The sequence below is a fragment of the Brachyhypopomus gauderio genome, chromosome 1, assembly GCF_052324685.1.
Source record: "Brachyhypopomus gauderio isolate BG-103 chromosome 1, BGAUD_0.2, whole genome shotgun sequence".
Classification (NCBI taxonomy): Eukaryota; Metazoa; Chordata; class Actinopteri; order Gymnotiformes; family Hypopomidae; genus Brachyhypopomus; species Brachyhypopomus gauderio.
The window spans coordinates 25,314,398-25,337,715 of record NC_135211.1 but is presented as its reverse complement, the minus strand read 5'-3'; the positions used below and the strand labels follow the sequence as shown (position 1 = coordinate 25,337,715).

At 39.7% G+C, this 23,318-nt stretch overlaps 1 protein-coding gene and 1 pseudogene across 2 annotated transcripts; both read right to left on the bottom strand.

Moving 5' to 3' along the window:
* Positions 1–313: 313 nt before the first annotated feature.
* prph (peripherin) lies at positions 314–14,134 on the bottom strand. The gene is made up of 9 exons (XM_077005214.1): positions 13,455–14,134; positions 11,046–11,106; positions 2,634–2,729; positions 2,289–2,453; positions 2,070–2,195; positions 1,746–1,966; positions 1,617–1,666; positions 1,404–1,477; positions 314–1,295 (listed from the first exon to the last, which is right to left on the bottom strand). The coding sequence occupies exons 1-9, from the start codon at positions 14,117–14,119 to the stop codon at positions 1,209–1,211; spliced, it is 1,545 nt and encodes a 514-aa protein (XP_076861329.1). The 5' UTR covers positions 14,120–14,134; the 3' UTR covers positions 314–1,208.
* Positions 14,135–17,801: 3,667 nt separating this feature from the next.
* On the bottom strand, positions 17,802–22,928 carry LOC143514267 (tubulin alpha-8 chain pseudogene; annotated as a pseudogene). Its single transcript, XR_013130814.1, has 3 exons — positions 22,842–22,928; positions 20,782–20,932; positions 17,802–20,705 (listed from the first exon to the last, which is right to left on the bottom strand). The product of XR_013130814.1 is annotated as a tubulin alpha-8 chain pseudogene (transcript).
* Positions 22,929–23,318: the final 390 nt, after the last annotated feature.

Below are 23,318 nucleotides of genomic sequence, written 5' to 3'. Positions count from 1 at the left end.
CTGTCATTGCCAACAGAGGATATACATTCATCTCAAGTATTGAGATGAACTTTTGTTATTGACCAAATACTTATTTTCCACCATTATTTGCAAATAAATTCTTTAAAAGTCAGACAAAATGATTTTCTCAATTTTTTTTTCACATTTTGTCTCTCATAGTTGAGGTCTACCTATGATGTCAATTACCGGCCTCTCTCCTCTTTTTAAGTGGGAAAACTTGCACAATTGGTGACTGACTAAATACTTATTTTCCCCACTGTATAAAGATACTGTCACCCAGAAGATCTGTCACACAGAATGTAAACAAGACCACTATAGTTTTAGTTCCAGTTTATTTTATTATTTTTCATTTACAGTTCATTTATTGTTTAGTGATTTTTATAAGGCTTCAGAAAACACAATGCCATAATTACACTGTTTTTTTCCTCATTCAAAAGTTGTCTACTTTTCCTTTTCCAGTTATTCAAATCACAATCCCAGAAACACTGAACACACAAACCATTGTGAGGCAACAAAAGAAGCTTTCACATAAAAAAATATGAATACGATCACAAAATAGCTACTTATAATGTAAAGCTATAAAAGAATATGACTTGGCAGTATCTGTGACTGTAGAGGGAATGCCAAAAAAGTGGAAACAATCTCAAGAGAATGCTTTTTTTTTTAGATCAGACCTTTTTTGTTGGGGTTGTAAATTTGGGATGAAAAGCCTAATTAATCAAATTAGGAAAAGACATTGTAGAAAAGCCACAGTTTTTATGAAAATAAAGGCCTCAAATGGTGACTAGTTGGATTTTATTTGGTCTATTTTGTCTAAAATTGTTGAGTCAGTACATGATCAGCTATGAACTGGGCTGAGTGTGTATGACTTATGGAATTTTAGATAAAAATGTATGGGTCTAAGACTTTTTGTAGGTTAAGGCTGATTAGTTCATCTTGTTAGCACCATAGCATAGTGAAACTGGCTGATTAAAATGATCGATTCCAGACATTGAACAAAGTATGTAGCCCATTCTCATTCACAGTACTGACTCAAAATCATTAGAAACATTTGCATATAATTACATTTTCAGTAGCAAGTAGTAAATGGACATAAGCAGCTTTTAATGTTTTTATCTGATTATCAGTTGGTAATTTTTCCATTCATTTGACCTAATAATCAACACTCAATTCTAAAGCCTGGAACAAGCAGTTGTTCGTCACCTGCTTTAATCATCTTCTTGTTGATTGCGAGAGTCATGGGTATCCTTGGAAACACGGGGTGTTTCTCTCTCCTTCTTGGACTCCTTCACCACCTATGTAGAATCCAATTATGATTTTTCTGATCATATGAACTGAATAATAAATATATATATTACTTTTTATATAACAATTATGTAATATTATGTAATTATGTGACTTGCCTCTCCATCACGTATCTCAACAGTTTTGATAACAACCTTCTTGCCATGTCCAACATCAGATGGTTGGTCATACTCTAGCCAATGGTAAATACAAGAAGCATGATATTAAATCATATACATTTTAATACATCTAATTTACCTGAACTGTTAAGAAGGACATCAGGAAATGGGAAAACAGTTATAAAAAACATACAGCAAAACATCAGGACTTACCACCATTACGCATACCCATAGACGTTAAGTTCAAGATGGGAACAGAAATTCTGAAAGAAAGTTAAAGCACTTCAGGCTCAAAGTATGATAATATGTTTGGACAAAGGTGGGTGGTAGTAACATATTTACCTGCTCTCCTCTCCTTCCAGTAACTTCCTATATGTAGCAATCTCAATGTCCAGAGCCATCTTGACATTGAGCAAGTCCTGATATTCCCTCAGGTGACGAGACATTTCATCCTTCAGGTGGCGGATCTCCTCTTCCAGACGAGCAATGCTGTCCTGGTAGTTTCCAGCTTCCAAGCCAAACTGGTCCTCCATTTCCCTCATCTGCCTGAGCAGAGCCTCATTCTGTGTGACACAAATAAATGCGAATGCACGCATAAGTGACCACCTTCACTGGCCTCAAGTTCTCCTAGAAGGTTGATGGTTCCCATGACAGAAAAAAGCGCACCGTGCTCTTGAGTGCATCAATCTCACAGTTGAGGCCCTGGATCTGCCTCCTAAACTCATTGGCCTCTTGCTTGGCCTGCCTCATGGCGTCAGCATTGCGTTTTGCTGAGTCTGTCAGGTCAGCAAACTGAAGAGAAAACCAAAGAGAATGTAATGATCTTTCTGCAGTATGTGTATATTTTCTATGTGTATATTATTCATGTATGTTGCACGCCTTCACCTTGGACTTATACCATTCCTCAGACTCCTGCATGTTTTTGGTTGCAATGCTTTCGTACTGGGCCCTGATGTCCCTTAGGGCTGCAGTCAGGTCGGGCCGAACCGTGGCTTCCACTTCCATCTTCATCTGCTGGGATTCAATGCTCACCTGTACATCCTGGATTTCCTGTTTGGATAATACATGTGAATATTCATTCTTCATGGTTCTTCCAAGATTCTATCACTATGTAAGACAGTATCACCGATACAGTATTAGGCCAGAAGAATCTTCGATTACCCTTACATTTATGTATTAATGTAATGCAGACGCCGTAGGACATAACATTACAATTCTACAGTACCTTACCTCATCATGCAGCTTCTTGAGGAACTCAATCTCATCCATCAGAGACTCAATCTTTCTCTCCAGCTCCAGACGGACAAGGGTGGCATCGTCTACATCCTACAAGCAGATGGGAACATTAGCATGTGTGTTCTACACATTCATATATCACTGCTGTGGTAAGAAAAGAAATAACTTTCTTTTTATACAAATACCTTTTCACGTGATTCTATTAAAATCTGAATGCTTCTACAAACAGCTAGAATCTTTATCCATTTCTCATAGTCTACCATTTATTTTGATACCTCCACAAGCAAGGTACCAATGAAAAACCCATTGTGATTATATAAACTTGCATAAGCATTTACATTTTCAACTCCTTTATCCACTATATTTCTTACTTTTCCAAGATTGCCATTTTAAATTTTTCATTCTGTTTTCAATTAATATTTCTTACCTTAAATTCTTTATCGCGCTGAAATTATTGAAAGTTGAAAGTGGAAAGTTTAGAGCGCCGCGTCCACTCATTATTGAGGGATAGAGAGACAGGGACAGGGTCTGTAATAGGTGTGGACGCGCCAGGGAGAACTAGCGCCTCCGCGACTCCGGCGATAGAGCCCTCACAGCGGGGCGAATGGGTGACGTCTCGGCGGCGTAGTCGGAGAGCGAGGGCTGCAGCTACCGCTAACGCCAGCGCTAGCCCACCAGAGCACCACTCCCCGGTTCACGTGTCAAACAGGTTTGCCCCGCTCAGTGTTACACCCGCTGAGGAGACTCTGGTGATAGGAGACTCTATAGTCCGGCACGTGAAAGTCGCTATTCCTGTAGGGGCACCAGCGGTTACAGTCAGCTGTTTACCGGGAGCCAGAGCGCCGGACATTAGTGGCAACCTTAGACTGTTAGCTCATAGGAGGTTTTCTAGGATAGTGATTCATGTAGGGGCCAACGATATACGTCTGCGGCAGTCAGAAGTGACTAAGGCTAATGTTAAAGAGGTGGTTAAATTAGCCCAGACGATGTCCAATGCCGTAATCTGCTCTGGCCCCATCCCAATGCGGCGCGGTGATGAGCAATACAGCAGGCTCACGTCGCTAAACCGCTGGATGTCCAAGTGGTGCTCCGAAAATCAAGTGGGCTTTATTAATAATTGGAAAGAGTTCGAGGGCAAGCCTGGTCTTTTAGGCAGGGACGGTGTCCACCCCACCCGGGATGGCGCTGCCCTGTTATCTTGCAGCATAGCCCGTAGTCTGTTAGTTAAGGCTAAAACATACTTGCTGTTAACTACGCGTACGCGTACGCATCATGGCTGCTTCGCGTATCCTGCGTCGGTTTGGCGCGTAGGTCTTGCACGTCCTCCAAAAGTTAACGCGACGCGTACGCGAGGTGCAATACACACAAAACCGCTAGGGGCAGTGTAGCCGCTAACCAGCATCAAAATGCACACAACGATATCCAACGACACAAACTCGCCATTCTCACCACGTCTTTGATTTAACGGCCTTACAAACCACCTACGAAGGGATCGCTGTCGTCGTTTTTTCTGCCGTGACCGTAAAATTACCCAAAGGCTAATGTCCTCGAGTGTTGCCATGTTTGCATCGTTAAAATACCGAAGCCCTTTCTACGTTCTGCCCTCTAGTGGACGCCTCCAGTTTCACGCGTTGCACATAGGCTAGTATGTTCTCAGTAACGTTCACAACGCAGCCGGTTGTGTACGCGAACGCATGGGCAAACAGCAAGTATGTTTCCACCTTTAGTCGGCAGAGTAGCACTAGGAGCTGCTGACTAACCAGAGTCGCGACCAGGCCGCAGACTAACGGGCTAAACCTGTCTGCGAGCTGCTTAGAGACGTCACCAAGATCCCATAGGATTGAGACTGTGTCTGTGCCCCGGGTTAAATTAAATCATAAGAAAATAGTCCGTCCTAAGTTTTTAACTAATATTCAAACTTCACACCCAATTATTCCATATGACCGATCTGAAAATTGGATTAATTAATATTCGATCACTCAACTCTAAAGCAGTTTTTATGAATGAACTTATAACTGACCAGAAAATTGATATTCTATGTTTAACTGAAACGTGGATTCAATCTGGTGACTATTTATCTCTAAACGAAGCCACTCCTGTGGGATATAGTTATATACATAAACCTAGATTGTCAGGCAGAGGAGGAGGAATATGTATAATATATCGTGATTGTTTAGAAATTCATCAGAAATACTTGGATATCTTTAATTCATTTGAGATGCTGTCTATTAATGTAATTAGTCCATCTGAAAATAAAAGTTCTTTTTCCCTAACAAATGTATATAGACCATCAGGGCCTTACTCAGATTTCTTAAAAGATTTCACAGATTTTACAGCAAATTTAGCAGTTAGTAGTGACAAAATAATAATGGTAGGAGACTTTAACATACATTTTGATAATGCGGAGGATCCACTGACAAGGGCTTTTACTTCTATATTGAACTCTGTTGGCATTACACAAAACGTTGTAGGACCCACACACTATCAAAATCATACCCTAGATTTAATCTTAACGTTGGGTATTGACGTAGATAATATAAATATACTGCCGCAAACCGTAGCTATCTCTGATCACTATTTAGTCAAATTTAAGATTCATCTTAACATAAATACCTGCCCGTCTCCTCGGCAGTGTATAAAGCGCTCGATAAATTCATTAACAGCAACACAGTTTATTGAAGCCCTCCCTGATTTAACTGCTCTAGCCCACTCGCCATCCTATCCAGGAGAGTTAGACAGTCTAACCAACTGCATAGAGAATACCTGCAGATCAGCTCTAGATATAGTAGCTCCACTCAAATATAAAAAGACTAGATCTAAAAAACTCGCTCCGTGGTACACCGACCAAACTAGAAACTTAAAACAAATAGCACGTAAATTAGAGCGTAAATGGCGATCTACTAAGTTGGAAGTATTCTACTGTGCCTGGAAGGATAGCATCATTGACTACAAACGGGCACTCGCTAAAGCACGCTCAGCATACCTAGCCTCACTGATAGAGAAAAATAAAAACAATCCTAGATTTCTTTTTAATACTATTTCCAAACTTACAAAAAATCAAGCAGGCGCAGAACCTCAGATTCCAGTAAAACTCACTAGTAATGTATTTGTAGATTTTTTTGAAAACAAAATATAAAACCTTTTATTAGCAATACAACTGGTATGTCATCTGGTTTGGTTGACATCGATTTAAATCGCATACTGGGAGAAAAACTTGATGCTTTTCATCCACTCCCACAATCAGAATTAGAGAAAATAATTTCTTCCTTAAATTGTGCTACCTGCACACTAGACTCGGTTCCATCAAAGTTATTAAAAGAGGTATTACCTGCGGTAACTGAACCTCTTCTAACTATAGTTAACTCATCCATTACAATAGGTCACATGCCCAAATCATGTAAATTAGCAGTTATTAAACCTCTGATTAAGAAACCAAATCTTGATCCTACTGTACTATCTAATTATAGACCCATTTCAAACACATCATTTATATCTAAGATCATAGAAAAAGCTGTTGCCCAACAATTATGCCTATATCTGCATAGGCATCACATATTTGAAAAGTTCCAATCTGGTTTTAGGCCCCATCACAGTACTGAAACAGCATTAGTTAAAGTAACAAATGACCTCCTCCTTGCTTCAGATCAAGGTTATGTATCACTGTTAGTGCTTCTTGATCTTAGTGCAGCTTTCGACACAATTGATCATAGGATCTTGCTAGAAAGGTTAGAACGCTGGGTTGGAGTCTCTGGCACAGCCCTTTCATGGTTTCATTCTTACTTAACAAATCGCTATCAGTTTGTAGAGCTCAATAATATTCCATCCAAACGTACAAAAGTTAAATATGGGGTCCTGCAAGGCTCCATTCTAGGACCACTATTATTTACATTATATATGCTACCATTGGGCACAGTTATAAACAAACATGGTGTCAATTTTCACTGCTATGCAGATGACACTCAACTTTACATATCAGCCAAACCTGATGACAAACTCAGTTTAAGAAAAATTGAGGCCTGTGTAAGAGATATTAAATGCTGGATGTCTCTAAACTTCCTCCAACTTAATGAGGACAAAACAGAAGTTCTCCTTCTGGGCCCTAAGGCCTCAAAACAGAAAATTCCAGATCTAATGCTTAATCTCGCAGGCTACCCCATTACACCTGGCACAGTAGCCAAAAACCTAGGCGTCATACTCGACTCTGACCTATCATTTGATAAATACATAGATAAAAGAACTAGGATAGCTTTTCTACATCTCCGTAACATTGCTAAATTAAGAAATGCATTATCACAGGATGATGCGGAAAAATTGGTGCACGCCTTTGTTAGCTCTAGATTAGACTACTGCAATGCACTACTGTCAGGATGTTCAAATAGGAATCTAAATAAACTTCAAATAGTTCAAAATGCCGCAGCCAGGGTTCTGACCAGAACTAGAAAATTTCAGCATATCAGTCCAGTCCTATCAGCCCTGCATTGGCTCCCAGTTAAATTCCGTATTGACTTTAAAATTCTTTTATTAACTTATAAAGCATTGCACGGGCTTGCTCCTGAGTACCTTCAGGAACTTATTTCCTATTACGAACCCCCACGCCCACTAAGATCACAGGGTGCTGGTCTTTTATTAGTTCCAAAAATTAATAAGGTAACAGCAGGGGGAAGAGCCTTTTCTTGTAAGGTCCCCCAGCTTTGGAATAATCTTCCTAAATGCGTCCGGGACTCCGACACAGTCACAATCTTTAAGTCTAGGTTGAAAACCCACTTATTTAGTTTAGCGTTTGATAATTAATATCCCCCTTAGATAAAGGTACAGATCCAGGGGTTCATAGATGAAGGGTTTTATGGTAGACTGGGGCGCTGGTGCTGTCGTCCTGTCACTGCTCGTGGTCACTCAAGTTTGTTGACAGTGCAGTGGACGGATGCCATTGTCTCAGAATGCCCCCAAGCCTATGTTACCTTCTGGTTCTGCCTTTTTAGCTAGGCTGTAATAATTTAACTAAATGCCGGAGTTGCTGCCACACTCCGGAAATGTTTATAATTTTACCTGTCCTGTATATGTCCTCATACACAGCTAATTTTCCCTGTTTCATTTCTCCACATGGCTGCCCGCCTGCTTGAGGAATAATGAGATGAGGAGACCAGCGATCCATCCTGGGCCAGCCACCTCCTGCCTAACCGGATGCATACATCATGATGGACATTATTACATCTTTTTCCTTTTCTTTCTCTTCTTTCTGTCTAAATAGTTGTTGTTGTCATGGTGACCGGTGTCGGCCAGAGGAGGATGGGTTCCCCCCCTGAGTCTTGGTTCCTCTCAAGGTTTCTTCCTCATGCAAAAAACTAGGGAGTTTTTCCTTGCCACTGTCGCCTTTGGCTTGCTCACTGGGGGCTAGGACTCGGCACTTGTAAAGCTGCTTTGTGACAACAACTGTTGTAAAAAGCGCTATATAAATAAAATTTGATTGATTGATTGATTGAAATAGTTTAGACATTCTTTAGCTACAGTTGTGATCAAATTTATTCAACCCCCAATGCTGCGAAGGGTTTTATGGAATTCAGTGCACATTTGTAATTGTGTTCATAATGAAATCTTACAAGGACTTGTTAAAGAACTAAATGCAACTAAGATAGCATCAATTTTTTTTGTCATAAAGTATTAAATGGCCTTTTTGTGATTTCTTCATTGACACAATTATTCAACCCCTTTACGACTACCACTCCTAAGAACAGAGGTTCATTCCAGTGTTTTCCATCAGGTATTGAAAACATCTGTGGATGTCAACGAGCAGCAATCAAGCATGATAAGCACCAATTAGGCAGATTTAAAAGGACTGTGATACTCAGCTCCTTCTAGACATCTACTGGTGTGTTTCCAAGCATGGTGAAGGCAAGAGAATGGTCCCAGAAGACAAGAGAAGAGGTTATTGCTCTTCACAAGAATGGCAATGGATATAAAAAGATTGCGAAGTTGTTAAATATTCCAAGAGACACTATCGGAAGTATCATTCGCAAGTTCAAGTTAAAGGGCACAGTGGAAACGTTACCTGGTCGTGGCAGAAAGAAGATCCTGACCGCGACTGCTGTGCGCTACCTGAAGCGTAATGTGGAGAAAAATCCCCGCGTGACTGCTAAGGAACTGAAAAAAGACCTGTCAGATGTGGGCACTGAAGTTTCAGCTCAGACAATAAGGCGCGCACTGCATAACGAAGACCTCCATGCCAGAACGCCCAGACGCACCCCCTTGCTGACTCCAAAGAACAAGAAAAGTCGACAAAAGTCATGTGGACAAGCCACAAAGGTTTTGGAACAGTGTACTGTGGTCAGATGAAACTAAATTAGAACTGTTTGGGACAATGGACCAGCGCTATGTTTGGAGAAGGAAGAACCAGGCTTATGAACAAAAGAACACCTTGCCTACTGTGAAGCATGGCGGGGGGTCAATTATGCTTTGGGGCTGTTTTGCTTCTAATGGTACAGGAAAGCTTCAACGTGTGCAGGGTACCATGAATTCCCTTCAGTACCAGGAGATCTTGGAGGAAAATGTGATGGAGTCAGTCACAAACCTGCGGCTTGGGAGACGTTGGACCTTCCAACAGGACAATGATCCGAAGCACACATCCAAGTCCACTAGAGCATGGTTGAACATGAAAGGCTGGAACATTCTAGAGTGGCCATCGCAATCACCAGACTTAAATCCAATTGAGAACCTCTGGTGGGACCTAAAGAAGGCAGTTGCAGTGCGCAAGCCTAAGAATGTGACTGAACTGGAGGCTTTTGCCCATGAAGAATGGGCTAAGATACCCATAGGTCGCTGCAAGACACTTGTGTCAAGCTATGCTTCACGCTTGAAAGCTGTCATAACTGGAAAAGGATGTTGTACTAAGTACTAAAAAATAATGTCACTAGGGGGTTGAATAAAACTGATAATGATGTGAGCACAGTAAAGACATTTGTGGTTATTCCATCATAAATATTATGTTATGTTTGTCTAATTTATAAGTGCCTCTTTGATATAATTGTAAATAAGATGACTGAAATGATCAAAATCAATGTCAAACTGGCCAAAACACTTTATTTCAGTGGGGGTTGAATAAATTTGATCACAACTGTATATAGCGCCTTATTCCTAATCTTAATGTATATATCTCAGTAGCGAACCTTGACCATTAAACCTGGGCCCGCTCCCATCATAGAGGGCCCTGACGGTTCCCCACTGAGATATATATACGGGGCAGACTGGGGAGAAAAAGTGGCCCGGGAGTTCCTGACAGACTGGCCCACTATATTTTATATATATATATATATATATATATATATATATATATATATATGTGTGTGTGTGTGTGTGTGTGTGTGTGTGTGTGTGTGTGTGTATATATATATATATATATATATATATATATATATTTGACATCTTAACACTCAAATCCTAAAACACATACCTTTTGGCGCTACAGACTTATGAATGCACTTGTTCATATTCACTCTACTTTTTATGATTGCTTGGAATAGTTATGCCAGCTGAAAATGATATCTTCCATTTTCCCTGTAATGACCACATGATGTCAGTGTTAGTCAAGACATCAGAAATAAGACAGGGCATCTACCAAAGACTGGTCACTGACCTGTGATACACCATAAAGGGAACCGATGTCAAAATCAAATTAAAAAGAAGATAATTGTATTAGTGATGGTTTTTGGTCTCAATTGCATCTGCTTGTAATCAAGACAGAGAGCAGTATCAACTCATTATAGAATCCAATGTAAGCTGGGCTTCTTCCGACAATTGCATGTATTAATATTCTGTAAACATATTTACATTGTATGTTTCTTGACAGCATTTTTACAAAATAATCTATGAATATATCAGGAAAAGTATCAAGGAAACATTTTGATGCCATTATGTTAGGCTGTATAACCTCTAGCTACTCAGTGCAGCCACTGAACAGAGCCAGCCATAAATAGAACAAGAGACTGGGCCCTCAAGGAGAGGCTGTCACAGTCATTTTTCTTGGAGAGCAATTGCTAACCCTCAGCCTGCTCATTCTTCTCAGTGGGAAGAATGTTCATTGAAGGGGCAAAGTAAGATACCTTGCAGTTGGCTTCACAGCATGCAAAGATAAATGGGCCAGGGAATCTAATTCAGTTATCTTTACACCAGTGAGATCACATATATTTCTAATGGGGATCATCACCACTAGAACGTTCATGGGTGTCGGTTACGTAACAATCTATAGTAGAGCTAAAGTTTTACAAGACATTAATCTGGACTATTTTATTGTTTTTAGTTTAGGCTAGATTATTTAAGATAACATTATTTGAAAGTATTATTGTGTATTATAATCATTATTATTTTTATTGTGTGTGTGTTTGTGTGTGTGTGTGTGATTCAATAGGACGTCACCTTTCGAAACAGGACCAGTTGGTTCTCAGCATCCTGCCTTTTTTGAGCCTCTTCATCTAACCTGCATACATACAGGAACATCTGAAAAATCTCAATTTGTTCCAAAAATTCTGTGACGTAACAAAAATACAAAATCACATCATAAAATGAAATATCTACATTATGCTGTTTCTTTTTAATAGACAAAAGGGCTTTAAATTTGGCTTGATGAAACACAAAACACCCAAAAATGCTCTTATTATACAGCCTCCATTTTCTAACATGTCTCTTTTGTTATTCATTTTAGGAGAGTTAGTTTGTTTGCAGAAAGCAGTGTATGCACATATTAAAAAACATTAAAACATATTAAAAACATTAAAACATATTAAAAAAAATTGTCTTGGTTTACATTAGTAAGCACAAAAGTTGACTTGACACTGGACTCTCCTGTGTGGCACTCTGAGAGGGACTTTCTCATCAATACACATCTGGCCTGCTGTCATAGGTGCTGTAACAAATGAGGCACCAGCTGGCAGAAAGCCTGAAGATCAATTAGCTAATGCATTGCATAAAAGGATTTGGGCTAAGACAGAAAATAGCAGGTCAAGCCATTCCATCAGCAAATGCAGTAAATTGGGTACCCTTTGGACGTACATGAAATACCAGTTCTAAGTGAATTTACCAATTGAATCATGCTGTATGAAATTTTCTTGTAGCTATGATAACGTCTGCCCCATTTGAGCTATCTAATATGTTGGCTAGACAGTTTTTTTTTTAAACTAAACACATCACAGACAAAATTAAATAATCTTCACTTTCTTTTGTTTTTTTCTTTGCTTTGCTTTTATAAAAACATTTTCTAATGGATGGGTTTAAAAATAACTTAAGCCCATTTATAAGATTAATTTATAATAAAGCTTTATATTTATGTTCTGTGTTTTTATGAATTATGTTTTTAAAGCCATATTTAAATTTATAGTGTTATATAAGAATGTTAATTAATATTAGAAGTGCTCTGTATTCTAATCGATGTTTCTGTTATTTTCATCCCTGGCCAAGACCACCTAAGATATTTGATATGGAAGAAGGGTGTGGCTGGTGTGTGTGTGTGTGTGTGTGCATGTGCGTGTGCGTTTGCGTGTGTGTGCGTGTGCGTGTGTGTGAGAGAGAGCGAGAAAGAGAGAGAGTATGTGTCTGGGCTGTGGTGAACTTAGCTTTTATTTAATTGTTTTTGTAGAAATTCTGCACTGGTTAAAGGGTATGTGGCACACACATACTCAAGACAACCAACACCTGTAATGGAGCCTTCTGCATCAATCCACATTGATTTTTCCTACAGCTCTTTGTTGCCCTTCATGTCTTAATCGTACTTCACTCTCCAGTTTTACACCCCCCACCACACACACACACGCGCGCGCACACACACACACACACACTCCAGCCCCTGCCACCCAGTCCTGCTGGATCTATTCAGTTCTATCTATTGACTATCAGTGTTTTCTTTCAGTGTTTTGGAAATATGTGTTTTAATTAATAAAAACTGCATGATATCATGGTGTTGGCTTCCATATAATGACATTGTTTAATTATTTAGTTTATTAAGATGCAGAACATGCAAAATAACTAGCTAGAGTTTGTATATTTGCAGTAAACATCTCATTGTTTGTAACTAGTCACTGATTAGGATTTTACAGTGCATTCTATATTGCATTAGCACTATGCCAGGGAGTGTCAGCGTAGAGGACTGTGTGCAGATGTGATATCCACACTGAGCCCCTGCATCCTACACTCCTGACCCAGGAGAACAATTTCAAGCTGCAGCAGGGTGGGCTGATCCAGACTGCAGCCTCTTTGTCTCTGTCCTCTCCTCCAGGGCCACACCCACCTCATCAACAGATTTCAGACTTAGCTTAAATGAATATTATTTCTGACATCCATGCCTTACTGGGGTGTTGTATATGTGCATGTCTGGGGAGGGGGCACATGCATGTGCAACAGTAGGGGTGAGTTGTGGTAATAACTACAAAACCATCGGAACCATCTAGAATTCCCATTACCACACCCTATAAGTCTACTCCAGTACCACATTTAGTTTTATTCACTGCTAAAAATATTTTACTTTGTTTTTTTTTTCCTGATATATAGTTTAATATATATAATTTGGCGCTAACCATTTATAACCATTTATGTTTCTTTTATTTTAACCTTGGGCTTTTATGTTACATTACACTTCTAAGATGTACAAAACAGCCTTTTAGCTATCCAGATTACTATTATGTATTATTACTTATTATATTATTTTGTAAAAACAGTTGGATTGTATTAAAGCTGCAACAGTTCTATAGTTTATAAAAATACAAACACAATTTCTCACTCTAGTTCTTCGTGTACTCATAAACATCCCCTCCCATGAGCCCCTGTCTGACGCACCTCTGCTTGAGCAAGGCCAGATCCTCAGCCAGGTTGTCCCTCTCCACCTGGACCTGGTCACGCTCTTTCCCAATCAGCTCCATCTGCCTGCGTAGGTCCCTCAGCTCTTGCTGGCAGAGCTCGCTGGCCCGGTTTGGCTGCCCATGCTGCTGCTTGCCCTTGTACTGAGTGAGCTCCATCTGCAGGCCGGCATTCTGCTGTTCCAGGTAGCGCACCTTCTCAATGAAGCTGGCGAAGCGGTCATTGAGCTCCTGCAGCTCCTGTTTCTCATTGCTGCGGGTGGCGAGGAACTCCTGGTTGATTGCTTCAGCTAAAGAGAAGTCCACCTTGTCGTAGGACAGACGGGGGGCGGGTGTGGTGGAGCGCACCCGGTAGCCCACCGAGCGTGTGGATGAGGGGGGCGGTGCAGAGCCGAGATAGCGGGTGCCCAAAGCTGGCATGCGGGACGAGAAGGGCGTATAGGCGGTCACAGAGGAAGGTCCGGCGAAGGTGCGACGGTAGGAAGTACGGACTGAGGGGTGGCTCATATTTGGATTCGAATGGAAGTCTTGATCACACTGTCCTCTGGTTCTCCCTGTTAGGGTCTTTCCTTCGGGAGCTTTACTGGCAGTGGTTGAAGCTGAGTAGCAGGAGGTGAAGCAACAGGACACCCAAATAAGGCGCATGAGGGCTTTTATACTTGCCTGTCTCCTCCCCCACATCCAGTGTCTTGGGCTTTGGGAGGCTGCTCCTAGCATTAACCATCAATCATTCTTCCACATGCTCATGGCCACTCCCACCTGCAGCCCCTCCTTCAACTCTCTCCTTGATGCTCTCTTCTTCACCATTTCTCTCCCCCCTTCTCCTCCATTAACCTCCACACCAGCTGTGCCCCTCCCTTGGCAAGCATCCCAACTGTCCCCTACATTAACGCATTATATCCAAGCACACCCCCACCCAGCTGCCTTCTTCAGGCTGAACAGATTCCCACTTCTGTACACAATAGCTTCTCCTCTAAATGTGATGTTTCTCTGTGTTAATAATATAATTCATCCCATAATTCATATATATATATATATATATATATATATATATATATATATATATATATATATATATATATATATATATATATATATATATATATATAATTTCTTCACGTAATAGGAGATGTTCTTGGAGGCAGACTGACTTACAATAAGGCATGACTGTGCAGTTCTCCCCTTGAGCACCAGACTGCAGTGTGCCATATCCAGTGTCTGTTCTAGTTTTATTTTTGCCGCAAAGGGTGAGGTTTGCTGCTCCAGTCAAACATCAACATGTACGGAAAGCAACTTCCTGACAATAAGTGTAAGATTACCACTTTATTACTATTTGAGCAGTTCAAAGTTACAGTTATAATTAAATATTTATTAAAGTTACAGCTAGTACACAAAAGCCTAAAATTGTACTTATTTTGAATGGCATGTAGACAAGTTAATTTGTTCAGAACTCCCACTTGTAAGAACTGTTTAATCATACAGTAGTAATATGTGAATAAACAGTTGCAAGCAACATTTCTTGCTTGGCATCGCAAACACACGTTATTGTCCCTGTTTTTTTAAGTCTTTACTTTATATAGACAACATGTTGTGTTTGATTGCATGACAAGAAGAAAGGATGACACAATTGAATATGAGGTGCAATATAATAATGTAAAGTAAACATGGGGCTGCTGCAATAATGCTCGTTCACCCATTACCATATTCTACAGCAAGAAAGAGCACTGTTGTGACGTCACTGACATTTACAGAATTACACAGATGCCTGCAGACAGAGAAAAGGGATTTTAATTATATTCATTGGAAGACTAAAAAGAGTCAAGCCAATACTATGTAAAGCCATTAAAAAATAGAGGGCAAAAATTGTGGTCCAAAAATAGTCCAGATTCAAAACAATAGAGCAGACATAACCAGGCAGCCAAAGCAGAGGGGTGATCCAAAAACAGCAGTATACAGAAAATTGTCAAACCAGAATATGCAATGAATGATAGAAAAAACACAAATTATGCTTTACAGAGGTAATGTTGTGCAACGAGTAAGTGGAATGAAGAGGCATATATAGTGAAAGGTAACAGGCTACAGGTGTATTTAGCAATCAGGGGAGGAGGAACATTGGTGCCAGAACACAGGATTCTGGGTGTTGGTGTTCCTCAGGCTGTGTTGTATGACAATTGGCATTGAGTACATTGGTGGCATCTCATTTTCACATGTTTGCAGAAGAGATGCTCATTTTTCAGTTACAGACCTTTGCCTATGTTGAAACAGCATATTTTTCATAAAAAAAGATTTTCTAATGTTTTTATAATTGTCTACAGTGTTTAAAAGAGGAGTTGTGTTGCATAAGGTTATTGACATCTCCTGGACATAATTCTGGAATCAATTGGCAAGCTGTGGTAACTATCAGGTCTCCTTCTGATGTACTAAATAAAAAGGAATGACATTTCAGTAATGCAGTTCCTCTTTCTGGTGTTATACTTTTAAAGGGCTAAACCAAAACATATGCCTCATATTCATACTCCATTGAATTTCCAAGGTTTCAGATTTGCAGATCATATGGGCAAACTGTGTGTGTGTGTGTGTGTGTGTGTGTGTGTGTGTGTGTGTGTGTGTGTGTGTGTGTGTGTGTGTGTGTGTGTGTGTGTGTACGTGTGTGTCTGTGTGTGTGTGTGTAACTGGCTGATGACCACTAAGATTTTTTACATAGATCAACAGAACAACACAGCTGTTACTGTGATGCAGCTCTACCTGTGCACTGCTCTACCTGTGCACTGCTGTAACTGTGCACTGCTGTAAGACTCTCTGGCTCATGCTTCTCATTCTCTAAAGCTTCCTGGTGTTCTACAGCTTATCATGCCTGCTGACAAGACTGTTGCTCATCCTACATTTCTGTCTCAATACGTTCCTGTCTCCTATTCCTTTCTCTATAGGCTTGATTACATTTTTGGTTGCTATACTGTGCTGCTCTCATTGCTGGCCTTGGTATGCCATATGTGATATTTAGTTTCCTGTGCATGGCCGTACACTATAATCTAATCAACATGCTGTGAAAAGAAGAAAACTAGTTTCTTCTTCTCTGTTTCTTTTGCTACCTCATCTTTCATGTATGATAATTTCCCACAAAGGTTCCTTCTTGTGTTTTTCACTATATTTCCACTCGGTTGCCAATCATGTTGGCAATCGAGTTGTTATATCTGTTTCATCATTTTAGGACAGAAGAAGACTGTACATTTCGTCCCCTATCCCACACACATATTTTTGGTTAACTTTAATACGTCCAAGAATAGCACCTTGTGGATTACTGGAAACTTTGTTAAGATTTATGAGGATGACCTGATTAGTTATGCAATGGTATTAAAGAAAAACGATCTCCCACATTTATTACCACATTGGCATAAAATGTTTGCGTATTTACTGCCCTTATAATTGTAAAATAGTTTATTGTGATTGTGTTAACTGTTGTAAAGCTCTGACCCAACATCTGACCTTCCTCTTTCAAACTATAAGCAACTGTCATACCAACATAAGACAGTTGAACTTTTACAGTAAGAAAATAAGAGTAAGAAATGTAAACAATTAGTTGATATAATAGCTTAGATGGTTTTCTGATAAGAAAATGTATTTTTATTGAAAACCCCATTATGATCAAATGAAATGAATCTCTTTTGTACATTTTGTCTTGTTAGTTTTTTGGGAGAAGTGAAGTATTGTTTGCTTGTGGTAGTGCCTCTTGCTTTTTGTTTAGCAAGAACAGAAGTGCAACCACAGATGTAGGCACAAAAAGAAAATGAAATGGCTGTGCTACTCACTCTACAGACATACTCAGTTAGAGCAGGCCAACATAAATAATTCAGACTGGGGTTTTGTTTCTTCCTTTTTCAAAATAATCAATATAATCATAAGACATGTACATAGTATTGTTTATATCATGTACTTGAGTCCCACACAAAACATTTAGCACTCATAAAAAAATACAAAAAAATACAATTCCACTCAAGTGCAAAAACAATTCAAGATACTGTTGATGTGGTTATTTGATAGAGTGCAAAAGAAAAACCAAACTGTCATAACCATTCATGGTCATAACTGAAAATTTATGTGGGCTGATGCATTATTAGAACGTAAAGCAGGTGTAACTAACACGTTAGTCCAGTGTTCTTTGTTTGTATTGTAGGGATGAGGATTGCTAAATGACAAATTATCTATGACTTTTTCTTTTTTTGTTTATGTCTTAAAATTGACACATTCTTCCATAACAGCAGACTATTAATTATTTATGTGCTTTGTCAGATCAGGATATTTACCAGCATGTGACGGGCAGGGTGAGCAAAATAAAATGGAAGCGATCACACCAAGTCTCAGGAAAAAAGGATGGTTTAATATAGAAAGTGCGCAAACCAAAAACCTGTGACTTGATCCAAATTAAGGATATAATAACCAGCGGTCAACTGGTACAAAGACAAGACATAGGCTGTGTTCGAAATAGTCTACTACATACTACTGGCGTACTGATCAAGCCCCAAATCAGTATGTCGTATGCCAGTGGCGTGCACACATAGACATTAGGTTAAAGCACCACCAACTCTGCCCTTTATCAACGAAAGTGCCCTTTTGAAACTTCGTTTTTTTTATTTTTATTTTTTTATTATCATTTTACTGAGGTCGGTTTGAAATGATCTTTTGAAAACCTGAGCGATTAAAAACAATGCCCTGAAATGCGCCACCACCTCGCATACACCCGACCTCTCTCTTCCTTTAACACCAGATGCACTGCAGCAGCAGTTCAGTTCAGCGAGTGGAAGGAAGCGTCTTCAGCACAGCACGCACGGTCACAGATAGACTTATTCTCCCGTCCCCACCAGCCAGGTCACATACACATCAAGTCAAATCGTACCGTTTGCCCTCTAAGCCCAACGTGAAATCATTTTCTTGTGTTGTAAAATGTCTCATACAGCACCAAACTACTAAGCATTTTTAGCCGACTGATCACCTGATAAACTAGTCGCACTAGCCCAAATCAATGATAGATAACGTGAGGATGACCACATACAAATAATTAAGGTAGAGTTTGCAAATCTATGTGTTAAGCTGAACGTCTTCAGTTGTATAGGTTTTGGTAGGCAACATAAATTACATTCATTTGTGAAAGAAGAAACGGGAAGTTCCCCATTACCTGTGAAAAATGTCCATCTGCATTCATGTAATGACAACACTCAGTAGCCTATAACTCCTTCTTCTACTTTACGGTCTTTTACTGTCTTAATTGTAGGCCTATATTGATTTACTAATTGCAAAATATATGCAACAAGGCCTGCAGACAGTGGAGGGTAAACAGAAGTTACCTGAAGGACATGACTGTATATTGGATATTAATTATATCAGTTGGATGCGTGACTTTTTCTCCATTGAAAACTCACGTTTAGAGAATGTAACAAATAAAAGTCAAATTTCATTCAACATGTGCTTGTAATTTTGTAATTTTTTTTTATAATGAAGTGTTCCACGTGCGCTAAAAAGTGCCCGAGCACTTGCCCCCCAAAATGTCTGTGCATGCCACTGTCGTATGCAGTATGTGACCAAAATGAAAATTTCCAGTACGCGAAACATATCCGGATGACCTACTACTTCCGCAAAATATTCCAGTATGCGAACAGAGCTATCTTCATGGTGTACTGCATCCCATCATGCAACGCTACGTTCACGTGACCCCGTAGTGTGCTTTGCTTTTGTCGCATACTGGAAACTGTACTGCATACTACTACAAGGACCAGTATGCAGTATCCAGTATATACTGAGTCCAGTATGCATTATCCAGTATGTAGTAGTCTATTTCGAACACAGCCACATATAGACGAACAAACAACCCTCAGGTGAGACGGATCACGGGCTCCGCCCACCCGAGGGACGAACACAACGCAACACGTGACAGGACAGCTGCCGCTGTACACGGGGGCGACCAGTAGGGGGCCCGCCATACCGTGACACAGCAAAATTATTTACTATATCTATGACAAAAGTCCAGCACCTGAAATATGTTTGAATTTGTTCTGTTAAAGCACTTTCACTATATAAAAAACAGGGGAACTTTTGATCGTTCTTGATAATCAAAAATGTATTCAATACCTGCTCCAAATAAACATATTGTAAGAAAATAAACAAACAAACAAAAAGATAAAATACAATTATCACAAATACATATACTTAGCATGGATCTACAAATATTTAAATGATACATTTGAGAATTTATTACACAAATGGGTTTATACCTAGTATTCTCCTCCTTCATCTTCTCCGTCCATACTATCTGTACCAACCTCCTCATAATCCTTCTCCAGGGCAGCCATATCCTTTCTGGCCTCAGAAAATTCTCCTTCCTCCATACCCTCTCCTACATACCAGTGCACAAATGCACGCTTGGCATACATTAGATCAAACTTGTGGTCCAGTCTGGCCCAAGCCTCTGCAATGACTGTGGTGTTGCTAAGCATGCACACAGCTCTCTGGACCTTGGCAAGATCACCACCAGCTACCACAGTCGGGGGCTGGTAGTTGATACCAACCTTGAAACCAGTTGGGCACCAATCTACAAACTGGATGGTATGCTTGGTCTTAATGGCAGCAATAGCTGCATTGACGTCTTTTGGTACAACGTCACCACGGTACAGCAAGCCATGTATTTGCCATGACGTGGGTCACATTTCACCATCTGATTTGCTGGCTCAAAGCAAGCATTGGTGATTTCAGCCACTGAGAGCTGCTCATGGTAAGCTTTCTCAGCTGAGATCACTGGGGCATATGTGGCCAGTGGGAAGTGGATACAAGGGTAGGGCACCAAGTTGGTCTGGAACTCAGTCAGATCAACATTCAAGGCACCATCAAATCGGAGGGAGGCTGTGATGGAAGACACAATCTGACTGATCAGCCTGTTAAGGTTTGTGTAGGTCGGACGCTCAATATTGAGATTCCTACGGCAAATGTCATAGATTGCTTCATTATCGACCATGAAAGCACAGTCTGAGTGCTCAAGGGTGGTGTGAGTTGTTAATATTGAGTTGTAAGGCTCCACAACAGCAGTGGACACCTGAGGAGCTGGGTAGATGGAGAACTCTAGCTTTGATTTCTTTCCAATGTCAACCGAGAGACGCTCCATCAGCAAGGAAGTGAAACCAGATCCAGTTCCACCTCCAAAGCTGTGGAAGACAAGGAACCCCTGGAGACCTGTACACTGGTCAGCCTTAAAAGGGAAAAAGAGTGAAAATTATTTATTCATTTTAAGACAAAGGGAGCAGACATCTTTTACAATTTCTTACCAGTTTGTGAATCCTCTTGAGAACCAGGTGAAATATATTCTTTGCCAATTGTGTAAATGTCCACGACCATAGTTGTTGGCTGCATCTTCCTTTCCAGTGATCAGTTGCTCAGGGTGGAAAAGCTGATGATATATGCCAGTGCGGACCTCATCTACATAGAAATATGAATTGTAAACATTGAGAAAGAACCATTAAAAAAATAATACCACAATGCTGTAGCATGACGAGGCTGCATCCAGTGTAAGAATGTTAATAAGTTTTTTTGGATATGACTATTAAATGCAAAGGTTTTTTAAGGAGAATGTTTGCAGCTGAATCCAGCTTACCCACTGAATCCAGCTTACCCAATATGAATTCATATTTGTACATTAACGTTTTACCTTAGGAGTGTTGAAAATAGTCCTCTCAAAATAAACATCTAGATAAATTTGAAATGGAGGAAATGCTTTCACATTACATCATAAGTTTGATATTTTATATTATTATCCACCATCATCCTTGCAACTTTTTTATAAAGGTACAAACAATAAGTTGGAACACAGTAAATGTGCTGGAGCTTTATACAACAGAGTTAGATTGCAGATACGTATATCTATCTAGATCGTTTGCATGTAGTTTGCACAACGCTATTTGATGCTTGTTTGCATGGCTCCATGGTTTCCATGGTTCCATGGTTCCAGATTAGCCATGTTTTTGTTAAGTGATTTTCTTTTATCTAACTGTGATCTCTGCTCCACTACTCTGCTGACCATGATGAATAATTTCACTATACCCAATGACGTGGTTGTTTCCATACCTTGCTGAAAATTCTCTGAAATATTAACATTTATAAATGTAGTCAAACAAAGTGTCAGACCTTAAGGTAGTTAAAATGATAGTCACCCATCTAGAGAAAAGAGGAACTTCAACATGTGTAACAGCTCTTGCAAAACAAATATAGGAAACAAGAGTGAGAGTTATGTGTCGTTATGTGTGTGTAGGTGGATAGGTATGCATGTGTATGTGTGGGTGGATGGGTATGTTTGTGTGTGTGTAGATGGGTGTATATTTGGGTGTGTGTGGAGAGAGAGCAAAACTCAAGTCACATGGTTATCATGTACTCAAGATACTTTGTATTACAAAATATACACTCCATTTGCCCTCTGTAAATTTAGCTTTGAATGTTTTTTGGGTTTTGGGTTTTGGGTTTAAAGTGCATTGGTGATATCAGCTGTGAACTAAATGAAAGTTCAGGTTACTTTATGAAACTCTTATGAGCAGAAACTGAAACAAAAGATTAGCAATGGCCAAATACAGAAAATTCTGTGATATAAAGATTCATGATTTAGTGATTTATTTGAACAAAATATAACATTTCCCATTCAGTGCAGAATGTGAAGATTGTGCTAAATGACCACACAATTGTTGAGCCGAAACCTATTAATTATGGACCACTGCCTTTGCTGAAGTATGTGGTTTTCTCAGTCATTTCAATGTGGACTACTGAGAAACATCTTGATATTAATCTTCTAAAAATTGACATCTAACAAATATATAATATATTACACTGTTAATCATTGACAACAGCCTATATCAAACATATATAAAAGTGACATTTTCCTCTAAAATATATTAATAAACGTTTATGACCTCAATATCTAATGCTAATACTAAGAATGTCTATTGCTGTGTGGAGTAAATATGCAATATGAAAACTCAGTTTACTGCTTTTACATGTTTTGTTTCTTATTTACATGTTTATCTCTCACTTCCTGCTGTCTTCTGCTGCTCTGTATCTACAGAATTGTGTGTGAGGAGGGAGAAAGTCACGGTCGTTTCAGTTTTTAACAGATTAAACTTCACAGCAATAATATAAACTATAAAGTTATCTGCAATTAATGTAGGCCTATTTCAACCTTCTCACAGTTTATAACTTGTAGTATCCTACTACAAATAAAACTCTTTGAAATACGTGTTATAGTGAACACGATAAATAGGTAATGTGACGCGGGAACAGAGGCGGCCGAAGGCGAGGGTTGTACAGAATTCTGTTCAACATGCAAACAGAAAAGCTTCAATACCAGAAACAAGGGTCAAGCTATTAGAGATGCCAGAGAGGTCCAGTGTAGAGCTCCGACGGGGCAATGTGCAGCACTGGACCGAACGACCTGCGGGGTATAAAAGGTGCACAACATAATTACTGACAGGTGTTAGTAATGTGGTGACTGGGACCGAGGGAGTGGTCTGGTGCTCGGGGGCGTGAGCGGTGAGGCAGTGCGAGCTGTGGCCTGCGCCCTCTGGTGGCGACCCGGCCTCCCCACCGTGACAGGTAAAAATACTGAAAAACAAATCTACCACAGGAATGCTGTTTTGATATAGGATAGGATAGGTACTTTATTATCCCTTGATACTTTTAAATCTTCTTTAAAAACATATTTATTTTCATTGGCATACAATCATAGTTAAGTACATTTTTTAATAGATTCTATTTCATTTTAACTCTGCCTATTTGGGCTATTGTATTTCATGTATTTTATGCTACTGTTATTGTTATTGTA